Source organism: Stigmatopora nigra, chromosome 22 (genome assembly GCF_051989575.1).
Source record: "Stigmatopora nigra isolate UIUO_SnigA chromosome 22, RoL_Snig_1.1, whole genome shotgun sequence".
In the NCBI taxonomy this organism is placed as follows: Eukaryota; Metazoa; Chordata; class Actinopteri; order Syngnathiformes; family Syngnathidae; genus Stigmatopora; species Stigmatopora nigra.
The window spans coordinates 1,050,507-1,065,656 of record NC_135529.1 but is presented as its reverse complement, the minus strand read 5'-3'; the positions used below and the strand labels follow the sequence as shown (position 1 = coordinate 1,065,656).

At 36.9% G+C, this 15,150-nt stretch overlaps 1 protein-coding gene across 1 annotated transcript in view; it reads left to right on the top strand.

The window, feature by feature from the left end:
- The window catches only part of LOC144215417 (uncharacterized), a 71,053-nt gene that overhangs the window by 10,155 nt on the left and 45,748 nt on the right, over window positions 1-15,150 (top strand). The window contains exon 2 of the mRNA XM_077744337.1: window positions 11,137-11,325. Coding sequence (XP_077600463.1) covers window positions 11,137-11,325 — 189 coding nt within the window. The remainder of the gene's footprint in view (window positions 1-11,136; window positions 11,326-15,150) is intronic.

The window sequence follows — 15,150 nt, the reverse complement described above, 5'->3', positions numbered from 1 at the left end:
GCATAGTGAGTAGCAAGGCTGCCTGACGTTTTTAGGGTTGAGGGTTTGAATATAGAGTTGACATCTACTCCATGAACCTGTGTCAATTTTCTTATGGTAATACCTCCGAGATGGAATACCTGGCTTTCTCATATATTCAGAAAACATACATGATATTGATCTATGTATCCATTCATCCATTCAGTCCTTGCGCTTGTCGATTTTTTTCATGGTTCGTCAACTTTTTCCACATATTCAGGAAATATACATGAAATAAATGTACTCATTCATCCATTCAGTCCCGGAGCTTGTGTCAATTTTCTCAGGATAAGCCAATGTTTTCACATATTCAGAAATCATACATGAAATTAATCTGGTATTTATTCATCCATTTAGTCATTTCCAACATCGCTCATCCTTGTCAAGGTCGGGGATGCTGGTGCAGATCCCGGCTGACCTCGGGCGAAAGGTAGACTACCCCTAAAATTGATCGACCATCTGTCGTATCACTGGGCCACTGAGTGGGAATCAAACCCATACTGACTTATTGTCATAGTGGGACTAAAGTAGGCCTACTTTTATCAACGTGTAAGCAGACTGGCAAAGAAATATCTCATTTGGTAATGCATAAACAGCATCCACAAAAACAATGTTATTCCTCTATCCGAATTTATTTTTATTACCGACTAACATATGTACTCTGCACCTGTTTTAATCACAATGAAAATGGGTGGATAAAATGGAGCTACTCATACACAAAGTAGAATATAATGTACTCATGCTAGTTTAGGTTAGTCTATCTTGCCCAACTTTACTTGAACTGGCTATCTTTTGCTACCAGTCTCCCCAAAATTTAAGCACGCTCTTAATGCCTATGCTGTGGATTATATGAATACATTAAACTGCAGAATTGGTTCTTTTCAAACTCATGCTCTACTACACTAAGATTGAATGCTTTTTTATCGAATATTTTTAAAGTCAAACCTTTGTCATAGACAGTTATTATTGCCCTGCAACAAATTGATTTCTCTATTCAATTTTTGCTTTATTACTGACAAATATATGTACTCTGTACCTGTTTTATTGACAATGAAAATATTTTAATGTTGGACCTGATAGTGGCACTCAGTAGGCCAGTTAATCTCTTATGTGATACTTGTTCTACTGTAAATATTGGCCAGTGTTGTCCTAACTACTCTTGCTTAAATGTGATGAAGCCTGATGAAGCCAAAATGTCTTCCAAGACAACCAAAATAAGTCCAGTAGCGATCAATTCAACACCTGGACCACTGTGAAAACAAATAATTCAACAACAGTGTCCCTCGAACATTATTATGCGTTTTCTTGATAATTTTGCCAAACATAAGGTTTTGTAGCATTTTGTTCTTTTTGGGAATTCAATTGGCGTTTAAATTTCAACTGCAAGAAACACGGATCAATACCTTCTCCCGAGCTGCAGCGTTTTGATGCGATTCAACAGATTTACACGGTTCACAAAGGTCACCGGCATCGCGGGGCAACACTGCTAGCTACTCTGACATTTTAAAAAATAAGCATAATCGATGAACTGTCTGTTGTATTCCGTAACACTGCGTGTGACACCCCCGTGGGGGGCAGGGTTTGAGACAGCTGTGTCCATGCTTGAAGCATGTGTTGCACCGACGACCGTAATTCATGAATATACTCTATGTATGTAAACTAAAAATTCATCAATCTGAAGTTATAACCTTCCACATCGTTTTTTTTAGTCAGTTAACAAAGACCTAATTCTCAAATGTTTCTAAATATAATTTTGTTTTCTCCTTGATCCGTTAGAAATATGATGATGAATGCTAATCATAAATTTAATTAAGTGTTACCTTGATTGCAGAGTGCATCAATTTACCATTTTTTTTCCTAATAAGTTCTGTCCGTCAGTCAGTTTTCTCTCTGTGTGCACTTGTCTTATTTCTATTGGGCTAAAATTGGAGCGATTTTACTGAGGAAAAAAAAATGCCCCAAGATTCACTCCGGCTGTCTATAAATGTCAACTTGAGAGTAAATTAAATTATAGCCTCAGTCAGAAACCAAATCAAACTAGTTAGTCAATATATCTTACCACACACCACCCCACCCCAGTGGAAATTATGTTTGGTCAACACACAGTAGGGCTGGACCACAAACTCAGTGATTGTAAAGTGAAACAAAAGCATTCAGCACGCATGGTGAATTTAAGTTGTGTCTCACACACATTAAAAATCAATAAAGCTATTGTCATTTCTATCCCGTTTTAATGAGATTCCATTCCCATGTTTCATGTTGATATAGCACCAAGGACAGCTCCTAAGCTTGCAGTATCTTAACAGTTGTGTGCCTTTCTTGGCATTGGCCACAGAAGCCACTTTAGAGTGCATGTGTTTCCTTTTTTCCCCCCCATTTTTCCCGTAAGATTCAGCTGAGCTCACAGGGGTTCAGAGTCACGCTTAAGTACACATACATCTGCTGAGCTTCCAGAAAATGGATGGTCTCGTTGACCGTTAGCCCCGTACTGAAACGAGGTGCAGGAGTGCTTTCTGTGCAACGTAGTTCTCTCAACAAGTGGGGAAGCTTCGTCAGTGTCTTGCTCATAGAATGCTTTTACTGTCTATCCTTGATATTCAGCTTAAAGGTCTCTGATCTTAGGAACCCTATGTACTTTCAAGTAGGACAATTCAGTACACTTGCACAATGATAACGGTACATTAGTAATGTTTCTTCCACCACTGCCTTTCAAAACTATATGAAATTTCAGTGTACTCTTATATAGAAATGACATGGGCTACATACATTTATAAACAACTAATGGATGATTAAATTAAGTGACAACAATTTTATGAGTTAAGTTAAAAACCGAGACCTTTTTTCACCTTAAATTCAGGAAATTCCAGTCTCAAGTCATTTAAATAAAAAAATAATCATCAAAAAGATATTACTTTTTGTGTGTATTTGTTATTCTTTTTTTTAAATTGTATTTTTATTACCTTTTCGTTTGTAGTTTTATTTTAATCGGCATTGCTTTACAATTTGATGTTGTTGTTTTTTTATTTGCATTTTTAAAAACATATTATTTAGCTGTTGTGTTCCATGCATCTTAGGAGGGTTGTGAATTTTTTTTTTCAATATACAGTCATACTTGCTCAATGGCAAAATGACTCAGGAGCGAATGAGTGATAAGCGTGTTCCGACACATTAAATGTTGGGTTGGTCAGACGCGTGGCTTGTTACATTTGAGTTGTCACAGCCAAACATTCACACCACACAGTATCTAGTCACCTCTGGCATTGAGTCGAGTTTTTTTTTTCTCTCAAAAGGATGAATGCAGAGTAGTGTCAGTAGTCCTATTAGTGTATGCCGAGCACACTCGGTGTTCATGGGGAGCAGTCAGGCCCGTAGGCGATGTATTCATCAGGCCATTTAAATATTCCAGCCGTTGCCAAATGGCACCAAAAATGAGCGCCCCAGTGGAGCGGCCAGCCAGGCGGGCTGCAAGCCTGTCAGATAGCCACAATGATGGGATGTAAATCACGGTATAATGCTTGTTTAGCATTTAGAGCAGCTTGTACCTATGTGAAGATGTTTGGCATAGTATAAAAAAACAAAGCAGGTACAGTAAAATAGGCACAAGAGTAACGTGGTAGTACATCTATATCATTTGTTACTTGGCGTGTCTGTCAGTTTTCTGACCAAAAATGATAACAGATTGGTGCTGACAGAGTTTCATTGTTTTGCCACTACACACCATTAGAATCACGCATATCACTAATCATCTTTTCGCCTAGAATGAGAAGGAAATGGCATTAAAACATTTTTGCATGAACATGAAATCATGACATAATTACTTTGTACATGGAAGAAGAATTACAATGATTGTGTCACCCTATATCAATTGAATTATGATTCTTCTGAGGTCCTGCCTATATATATATATAGATATAAATATAAAAGTGCAAGAAGAGAAAATGTATTAGAATAGGGACAATTTCTTGGAAAAGAAATGCAAAATTAAAGTTTCTGATGGTGGAGTGGTACATTTGTCTGACTTTGGTGCAGGCAGCTTGCAATCACTTCCCACTCAGTGATGATGGGATTGTTAGTGCGAAGATTTGTCTCTCTCTGTGTGTGTGCCCCACAACTGACTGACGACCAGATTGTTGTCTGCCTTTCGCTCGAAGTCAATTAGGATGGCTCCAGCAACCTACGACGTCATAACGACAAGCAGCGTCGAAAATGGAAGGATGGATGCAAACGCTGATCAGTTTTGTTTTGTTTTAGATTTACTAGGTAGGCAGCTCTGGCTCTGTGGTGAAGTGGTTATCTTGTTGGTTTCATAGTTCTGAGCTCGAAGGATCACTGTGGTACCCCGAGGGTTCAATCTCAGCTCTGGCTCTTCGATGTTGAGGTATCCTTTTTCAGTGCACTCACCCCTAATTTGCTCCTGTTTGGCATGGAAGTCTGCTTATGTGCATGTGAATGTACTTTTCTTTAACCATTTAAACCACCTGAAGCCTGTTATGTTCATTTATTTCTGATAACATGTTCAAAAAAATGCAAAATATGCAAACATTTAAGTTCAGGTTCATTTAATGGAACCATGCATCATGATTCAACAATGTAAACAAACATAAAGTGAATTATCGGCCAAACAACACCTTTTATACCAAAAAAAAAAACCCACAAGTTTAGTTGTATTTAGCCATTACTATATATACAGGTATGTGTTCCAACATGTATGCAGAAGAAGGAATTTGACAAGACCTAAATAAAAGATGATGATGTGGAACATAAATTTATTCCCATTCAATTCGAGCCATGCAATGAGTCAGTGTTGCTCATTCCGTGTCAAATTTTTTGAATTGAATTCTTTTTTTTATGTATATGTAAGAAAACAACTCCTCTTCTACTGCTGATTGTAAAAGAAGAGCAAAAGCTAGAAACATCTTATGTTGATGAAAGAAGTATTGGTATCTTCTGTTCCCTTTTACTATTAGCTTCAATGCTTAAATTGTCACAGAAGAAACCTCTAGTCTTGCTAAATTGGTTAAATTGACTGAAGGCCTGCCAGTACATGATTTATTGCATTAAACAGCACAATACCTTTGTTCATATTATAGCCATTGATCTTATAATAGCATCCAAAAAATGATATTATCCAGATTGCGGTACTATTTTATGGATGCATTCTATTTAAAGAAGTCCCAAGGTCATTTAGGATTATTAGTGTTGACTCTGACGAGTGCAGTATAATTAATTGCTTCTACGTTTATGGATTTACACTCTGGATCAAGTCATTACCATGTGTCCTTAACAAGGTTGAACAATTCAGCTTGGCATTTTGCTGGTATTTTCAATATAGAAATCAATCAAGGGCTGGGCAATTTTTTTTCCTCTTTCAATAACTAATATTATTTTCTAACAACAGTTAATGCATGTTGATTAAGAGCAGATGGAAGGACCAGAATTAAAACACTCTGTTTAGGAGAAAGGCAATTTTGCACAGCAGCACTGCAGAAAGCCACCTTTTACAGGCAATTTAGGTGTAATTCTCACGCAATTAAATTTCAATTGCATTAGTCTCTCCTACAAAACATGGCTGTGCGGATGCCAACAAATATATTTCAAATGAATGATAAATAATTTAACTTTTCTACAAATTACACTACATCTCGTGTGAGATTAACGGTTTGAAGACAACAATTTTTCTCTGAGCAGTTCCCAGAAAAGACATAATCTGGCCTGCTATCCAGCCAAATGTAGTTTTCTGACATTTTGAACCACTATCATTGAAAGTCTTTTAGGATTTGATTGTGTAACAGGATGGAATTTATAATCAGGGTCCTTAAGTGTGCTTAGTGTGGTAACATCGAGGCAACATACCAAAAACAAACACGCACACTTGATATGGCCATCTGAGTGCAGGAACTGCACCTGAGCGTACCCTCTTATGTCCGCTTTTATTTAGTTTTTTAAACTATTTTTTTACATAAATAGTCAGGATTTTAACTGATTAAGTGAGTATCAAAAATCAATCGTCTCAGGGGGAGATCACAATCCCTTTTAACATTTAAAATAAATAACACAATGTATTGTACTCATTCCAGTAAGACTTGTAGAGTCGTCCCTTTTCAGATGGGGCTTCTGCCCATTAAATGGCAGTGCCTAAAGAAGACGGCAGGGTGGAGCTTGTACTTGATTGACAGTTTGACAATTGACGTTTGCTCCAGCAAGTACATTCACACTTATCTGCTCATCTTATGGCCCAACTGTGCTAAAGAAGGAAGGCATTGTCCCACATTGTATAACTCTTTCACTCTCCAAATTTCATTGCATGCCTGCATGTTTGTACTTTTCTTTTCTTTGTGATGTGCACAAATAAGTACACAACCATTGAGCTTGAATATAGTAATCAAATGATAGTTCAACTGGAACAAGCTTTTCATGGACTTCACTGAATTTCCAAGTCACAAACAAATTTCACACCAAGTGATCTCTCACTCAGTGAACACCCTGAGTTTGCAGCCATCCTTTCACAGGGGACATATTATGAAACCACCATTCACACTCTAGGGCAGATTAACACATACAAGCACAACACAGAGAAAACTGGAAAACTATACTACAACCACATTAGTATGGTACCACAATAAAAAAATAAAATAAAATAGTGAAATTCCTGACCTCAAATAAAAGCCAATTGATCTAAATTGAACATTTATATCCAATAAAAAAACATATACATTTTAATGTGGGCTTAAGAAATTTGATGTTGTTATGACAGAGTGAAAATGTTCAATTTTATGTGATCATGAAACAATATATTAGTTCTTCCTATTATTGTTCTTCTGTAAAAAAAAAAAATAGAACCAAGAGGTTCACAACTGGCCAGCAAAAAGCCCAGAGGGATACTTATACTGCATCTAATCTAGCATTTCTAAGGCTATACAGTGTTGGTCACGTTCCGCCTTCTGTATTCTATTTTTAGCCCCACAGAGTGATAGAGATGATAAAACAGATGTTCCCACTTCAGTGACAAAGTCCAACGAATGGGAGGAAGGGACAGTTACAATTACATTCCGGTTATCCATTATATACTTTTCAAGCCTGAACAAATGAGTTAATGACTAAGATAAATATTAGCTTTATGCTCTATGAATGATCATTACCGTTGACAATTGAATCATTAAAATGTGTTTCTATGCCACATTTCAATAAGTGCCATGGAGGAATAAGAAATAGATCAAATCAAAACACATTCATGTTACACTTTCTAGCAATCAAATGGTTTTACAGGGTGGTTCACAGAGTACAAACAAGAACAATAATAATCAAAACAATTGACATTAATATGAAAGAAACAAAGCACAAAGGGTCAAGCCAGAGATCAATGTGTAAAACGCTAGATTGAATAAATATGTTTTAAATTCTGAAACAAAATTAGTCAGCTCAGGGATGAACTTTAAGGAAGTTCAATAGCAGTTTTACAATTGATGGGTGTTGCAAGATGAATTTTATCTGGATTTTGGAATGTTCAGTATATAGAATGTAGAGTCCATGTAGGAAGATGTACAGATGGGATAGGCTATGGCACCCCTGCGGGTATCATGATGATAAGTGGTTCTGGAAAGGAATGCATTTTTAAAATCAAATCTCCAAGTTTTTGCCGCCACTGAGCAGGAAATAAACTTTTTTTCCTCCGAGAAGATCAGATATGTAATTGTAATCAATGCTAAACTGTGCGCTGTGGACATGGCCTTTCAAGAAAAAAAGAAAAGGATAAAAAACTCCCCTACCCCTTCATCATCATCACCACCACTACCGGCCCAACACACTATCATCAATTTTATTCCTAGGACAATCTATAATTGAAATGAATTGAATTGAACACATTTATTGGTATTATACAAGTGTAATGAGATTTAAAGCTTGATCATAAAGTGCACAAATAAATAATCAATAAATCCGTATCAAATAAATAAGTAGTCAACATAAGCTATAAAACACGCTCATCGATCTATCCCCCTTTCATCCATCTACATACACATGTATGAAAAGTATATAAAGTCTAAGATGACAAAGACAAATCACATACAGTCTAGTATTTAGGATCTCATTTGTGGTCCTGGCATGTTTTATGACACATCTACTGGAGCCATGAATCGTCTTAGATATTCGGGTCGGATGGCACGCAGATATCCTCAGGCGGAGAATCCGCAATAGGCCGGCCCTCTTATATGCCGCGTCATCGCTCAGCTGCCTCCTGCCTTCCTCCCTGCCTCTAATGAGTTATTGACCCCCTGCAGATGTGTAAAAAAGACCAAGCTTCCTTGGTTCTTTATTGCGTGTGGCAGCTGGTGTGTTTGTGGATGTGTGTGGGTCTCTCCCTGCAATCATGTGTGAAGCCATTTCACTTGTTCCTAACCATATCCTAACCATATAAAAAAATCAGCAGTTATTCAGTAAAGGTAATAGTAAAATGTGTAATCATTTAAAATGAACTCACTGGATATTTCAGTTCGCTTTTAAACCTCGGTTCACATGTGACGCCAAACTTCGGGCACACTCACCCACATAAAGATGAAAAGAAGTCTTTCACAATTTTTTAATTAGATATTTGCAAAATCTAAATTAGTTGGTGCACTTTAAAAAGGCAAATTCAGATACCAGATAGAATTTGTTCGTGATTGGCATGCAAAATTTGAGGAAACTTGTGTTGAGCGTCGACAATTGACACTGCTGGAGTGTGGTTACCCACTCAAACTGTAGGTAGGAGAGTAAGCGATTCGATTGTTATGCTTTCATATCACCGAATGAACGCTTGATTGATATTATGGAGATGGAGATTGAGAGCGCTTATTTGGGTTATCAGGAGATCCAAATCATAATCCTTCCTTCAATAGGAAACATGGCGCCACTTTGTATGACAACGAGAGGCAGTGGAGTATTTCTGTTCAATCTACATAAAATTTCCTTGTGTTGACAATCCATTAAATTTCACACAATGAAAGTATCGGTTCCAAGATTTGATGAGCAGCACACATTGATGTGATTCATTCATTGCATTCATTTCTTTAATAATTCATTGTTATTCATCAAGAGTATTTTACAATATTTTTTCTAATCAGTTGACATGAATGATTTTTTTAAAAATAGGATTACTTCTGACAAAGGCTATAATTGCTTTGCTTGCTAGTGACTTAATGATCTTGGAAAAAATGTCCACTTTTGAAAGCCAACACGGGTTGGAAGAATGTTGGGTGACTGTATGAATAAAAATAATGGAGGAATGGTGAGTATTTTGTGGCTTATTTAGGCACCTAGTGAGAAAATATTTTCCTAGATGCTTTAGCTGATTAATTAACAACTTTCTACATCACAATTTTCTTTTGTTTCTGGATTGTTAACACAGAATTGTGGTCTAGTTTATATAAACAATGGGAAAGAGGGCACACTGCCAATTGCAGAGCTGAAAAAAACAACGTGTGCAATCTCATGCACACTTATGGACAATTAAGAGTGCTCAACCAGACTACTATGATGCATGGTTGTGGGATGTTGGTAGAAACTGGAGTACCTGAAGAAGCCCACTCAGGAATAGGGTGCATATGCTTACTCTACACAAGAAGATTTTTATTTAAATCTCTGAATTGGGCTTAAACAATGTACTTTTTAATGAAACATATGGGGGAAAAATGTGCTTCACACAAATGACTCCAGTAAATCATTCATAGATAGCTATGAAGCGAATGATCAACCACGATTTACCGAGGTCCACTTAAACATTGACCATGTTCTCTTATTGATAAAAGCCCCAAATACAGGCAGAATGATGTTTTCAGCTCCAAAACAGGCTCCTTACGCTTCCCAGCATTTAAATTAGATTTGTGTAGCATCACTCCCTGCAGGCGATGGAGACAAAAGCCTCTCTTGTGCCATTAGACGAACAAAAACACAATACTGTTATTTGGATGTGGAAATGTTAGGATATGGGTAGGGGAGGGGAGTTTAATAGATTTCTACCCAGCTGATTCTCACAAGGGAAAATCTTTGTTGTCATCTGCTGGAGGAAAGAAGTTGAAGCAAGAGTTAGACAAGAGGGATTTGTGCACGTGCGAATCCAAGCGCCTATAGCAAGGCTGTCATGAAAATACCTTGAGTGCATGTAGTACATCACCGCAACACAAGGACACATGATCCGGTAAAATATCAACAATGGCCGTGAAGGTGTGTTCTGCTCCACTTTCCCGCACCTGACCTTGTCACTTTCAAATTTGCTGTATTTCATCTGACCACAAATACTTGGGTGCTTGTGAGAATGTGTGTGTGCGCATCTCACGGTGGGCAATTAAAGCCAAACACCTGATTCTTTCCCACAATCTATCCTGTCTGCAATCGGGATTCCAATTCAAGGTCGCGGCATCGGTAGATCACCATCCTCATGGCAATAGCCTCGTAGTGGCTCCTACTGCTGTTTAAAAAAACAATCATTTAGCCAAATAGCTTTGTTCTAACTGATTCAGATGTACTCACAAAGTGAAAGCAAAGAAATAGAACAGAGTTTGACCACACTGTTGCACGTTGCTTGCATTAAAAGACAAAAAAAGAATACATTTTGTTCCTCAAAAACTGATATGCCATAGCGTTAGGAAAAACATTCATCTGTTTTTATTTTATACCTATTGTCACCATTGGGGGAGTAAATGGCACGACAATCAACAACAAGTAAAGACAAACAGATTTGATTTTGATTTTTAGCTTCCCTGATTAAATCGTTACAGATGATATTTTGTGGATCTTGAAAGATTAGTCAAAATGCTGTAAAAGTAAATCATTGTTAGTTTGAAGTTCACACAATTGTGCCAATTCCTCATAAACCCAATTATGGTTAACAAAGCTAAGCCAAAATTCGATAAATTGCTGCACAAGAATGTCATATTAGTACAACATTCACACATTTTGTACAATGATTGCAGTAACTAAAGCTACAGTATTTTGTACTAGATATGGTGTATTGGGTCTATCTAAACCTTTTTTTCATTTTAAGCCTAAATAAGGAGAGTTCATTGAAACAAGAAGCTAGAATAAATCAAAAGCTATTAGTGACCCAAAGACATTAATGTGTAGGTGTGTGTTTTTATTTTTCAGGTGTTACAGCGCGGCCTTCTCCTGAAGTCACTTGTCAGGCCCAGGCATTATTTGGCCTGACCACTGACATTTGCTGTCACACCATGTGGCCTATGTACTTTTGGGCTAGATGGCAGATGGTGCCTCTAAAACAGATGATACACCCACAACTACTCCTCCGCAAACACAATAACAACAACTTCCCCTTCGGTAAGTAATTTTCTTTTAAAAAGGAGTGACAAAGAAATTGGTCACTGAAAAATAATTCATAAATTGCTGATCAAATGGAAAGAAATGTTGATGTATCAAGGCTGTAGCTCAAGGAGATTAATGCTTTCCTCGCTTTCGGTGGCCCAGTTTTGGTTGCTCAGGGTGAAACATTTTCCCCGAAAATCTTTCAACTCACCTTTGTGTGGCTAAATCTGTCTCTGTCCCATGGCCCTTGCTGTTTCTCCCTTTTAGCAATGGTTTTGACAGTGAACTTGAATTTGTCATTGAACTGCACGTGACAAACAAAGTGACTGAGTAGTATTTCCCGCTGCTTCCTCACAGTAAGAAAAGGTCTGGGTAATAAATTCAGTGGAGAAAATGTATGGATGGTTGATTTACCATACACTCAGCACTCTTAGAATGGAAATTACCAACTGGAAATCCACTGGGGATAAAAAAAAATGCACAAATTAGGATGATAATTATGGCGGTGCTAAAGCTGGAAGTGAGGCTGAGGAGTTCCTGGAGGTGATTCAAATTTGTTTAGTAGTTTAGTACTTATTGAATGCACAAAGAGTCATAAAAAAATCAATTTTGACTTTTCTGGCATTTTTTTCTTATGCTTGCGATACCTGGTTTCTTTGCCGTATTGTTTTTTTCCTTTTGTTTCTGTTCTCTCAAGCATTCTTCATTAAATGTTGTTGGTGTCTTATTAAAATCATCAATACAGAGTCTTTGTTCAAGATGTTATAACTGGATACAACATTCCATTTAGTTTTGTTTTGCACATTTGTGAAACCTGCATCACTTCTCGCAATGAAACAGGGTTATAAATATAAGCACTATGATAAATTTTAATTTTCTGATCACCAATGCAATTTCTGGAAGAGTGGTAAAAACAAATCTTATAAACACACCTAGAAAACCAAAGTAAGAAGAGTTGAATCTGCTGAGGTGTCAATATATTTGTCCTTATTTCTGTAGCAAGTAGAGCATGTGTGGTGGTCCTTGGTGTGGTTTAATGTGGCATTTACTTGGAGTACAGATGTAGATCTTAGTGTCGGTATCATTTGGCAATGAAAGAACGCATTTAATTTTATAGAGGAACATCGTCTGAACAGATGTATAGATAGTTGAGTGTTGCACAGAGGTGAAAATGACTGAAATAGAACTGAGTTAATGATAGAAGGAACAGGTGGTAGGACACATGTGCAGGCCCGGAAGGTGATTTGCACGTTTGGAAAACTGAACATAAACACAAAAGGGCACCCATTATAAATACGCAGGCTTGTTGTTTTTACATTCACAATTGACTTTGCTAAAGGGGAAACCAAACAACCTGAAAGCAGTTTTATGCAAATCACTTTCCTCTTTAATTGTTTCATCCATCAAGAATATCACAGTTTAGAGAAAAACAGAAGACCTTTTTTTCCCTGAATACATTATACCTTTGATAAAACCACTATTCTTTCAAGCTTCTTTTTAAATTCTAGATAGCAACAAACAATGAATTATTTAGTTGGAATTTCTTGAGTCATTTACCAAATAGACAAGTTGGTTTCCTGACTGGCAAAGATTTGAGGAGATTAAAACACATCTGTTTATTAACGATAGGTCATTTAATAGATCTGCATGAGGATGAAATGCATGCATGTAACACTCGCTGAAACAACTCTCGGTGTGTTATTTTCCAAATTGGTGTAAAAAGCAATCCGTTAATTCACAGCTGTACTGTGGGGCTTATGTCTGGGAGCAGCAACTTCCTGTAGTCTTAATCGGTTGCCAGGCAACAGCTCTGACCCTGATATTTTACCTTATATGTACAGAAACCACCACTGTAAAAAAAAAAACGAAATAAAACTGGATTTTTTTTAGGATTCGGTGTAGTTGTATATAAACCTAATTAGTACATTTTTGATGTACTGTTTTTTGGTTTGTTTTATTTGCACTTTGAGGAATTTGTGTTTTACTAAGCGAACACTGAGTGCTTTATTATTGGAAATGCACAAGAACAGTATTAAATTTTCATTTTACTATTTAAAAACCCCCTGCAGCTATATTTCTCCAAACTTCATGTCGCTCTATAACGCTAGCCTATAAAAAACTAGCTCAGGAATGGGTTTACGGAGAATGTGAAAGAACAGGCATGGCCTGTGTTATAAACTCAATTGTGTTAACCTTTGAAGAAAATCTTTGCACATAAGAGCCTTATATAAAGATAATGACGTATTTCAGCCTGGCAAAAAGAGCCGTGAACCAAATGAACGCGTGACCTGCGAGGAATTATAGGTGATAACCTACCTATTAAAGATAACACCTGAGGTGTCAGGGTTGGTAGCTTTGCTTGAATTCAAGTGGGAGGGTTGGGGTCTCCTTTGAGACTTTTGTAATTAATCAAAGTCCCTCATTTTAAAGCAAAGTCTTTTACGTTCAAATTTAGCTGATAATATCTTGCCAGCAAAAACCCTCATGTGATGTGAGCCCATATCTTAATTACTCTCAGATCACTGATACCCCCTATACGCAAGCTCTTGCGACTTCTCCTGGAGACAGAAAATCATTTTACAGCTGAGCAGATAACTCCCAGTTCTGCATTTAACAGACCACACACACCCACTGACTCACTCCTCAACCAAGGCTCATTTGACATTGTTCTAATGACAGACATGTAGCAAAGGTCCTTGTTTCATTAATTCATCAGTCATAGGTTGAGGAGGTATTAGGCTGTCTGCATATTCTCATTGTCAGGTAGAAGCCGTCCATAGACCAAACGTATTGGAAGAAAAACTACTAGTGTAAAACATATCTTAAACTGATTTATATTTCTTTCAATTTTGTTTTGTTGTTTTTTGACCTCAGTTTCCTGTTGCGAGACCCCACTGGTTCTATGTGGGATAAAATAAATAAATAAATCCACTTTGGGCCCAACCATTTTAATATGGCACATTAAAAATATGATTTTATGAAGCCCCTGTGAGTGATAAATCCTCAAAATCATCATTACTTTCTCCCGACTTCAGGCTCTCCTGTCAAATGCCACAATATACACAATAGACATTAGGGATATCTTCTCATATTGAACAATATATGATTCAAAATACACATCAAAGGTCACAAGAATATACATAGAGTGCAAGCGATAAAACAATACAACTCCTCCATAGAAACCACTTGTATTAATTTTAAAAAGAAACCGCCTAACAATGACTAACACAAAAAAAGTACCTATTTTTAGTTTGAATTATTTTTTTTTTGTGTTTTCAACACTATATTCTTTGATAGCAAAAAGCTTTTGATTTTTAAAAAATTGAAAATAGATATTTTTTTATTAAATAATAAAAAGACACAGCGGTCATAGCTATGAAATAGCACACTTTTGTTCGTGTGTCTGCATGCCATATTATGAATTTATTGTTTGACAAGCTGCTTGGCTAAGGGAACACAGTAGTTGCACACAGTGGTAGGCATTTCTGTTCCTCTGCTGAACGGCATTGAGCTGCCTTTAAAAAGAAGCTCCAATTTAAGTTTCATGAGTGATGAAATATTTGTGCACTGCCAGAAGCAACTCTGGTCACTGAACATGAAAGCCAAGGTACATAAACGTCGAATAACTATCGATGAGCAGGGTTGAAGTCAAAACAGTCACTATGACTCCTGAAAATTGCCAGTAGTTCTGATGTAAAGTAACGTATTAAATTTTAACAGGTTTTTTGATTTGAAAAAAAAACAAACTGTTAAATATGTAATAGTATAAATATGCTTCCACATTAAATAGCAATTTTTTGACTATTTTTATACGCTAAGACGTGTGTTTTGTTAAGCAAA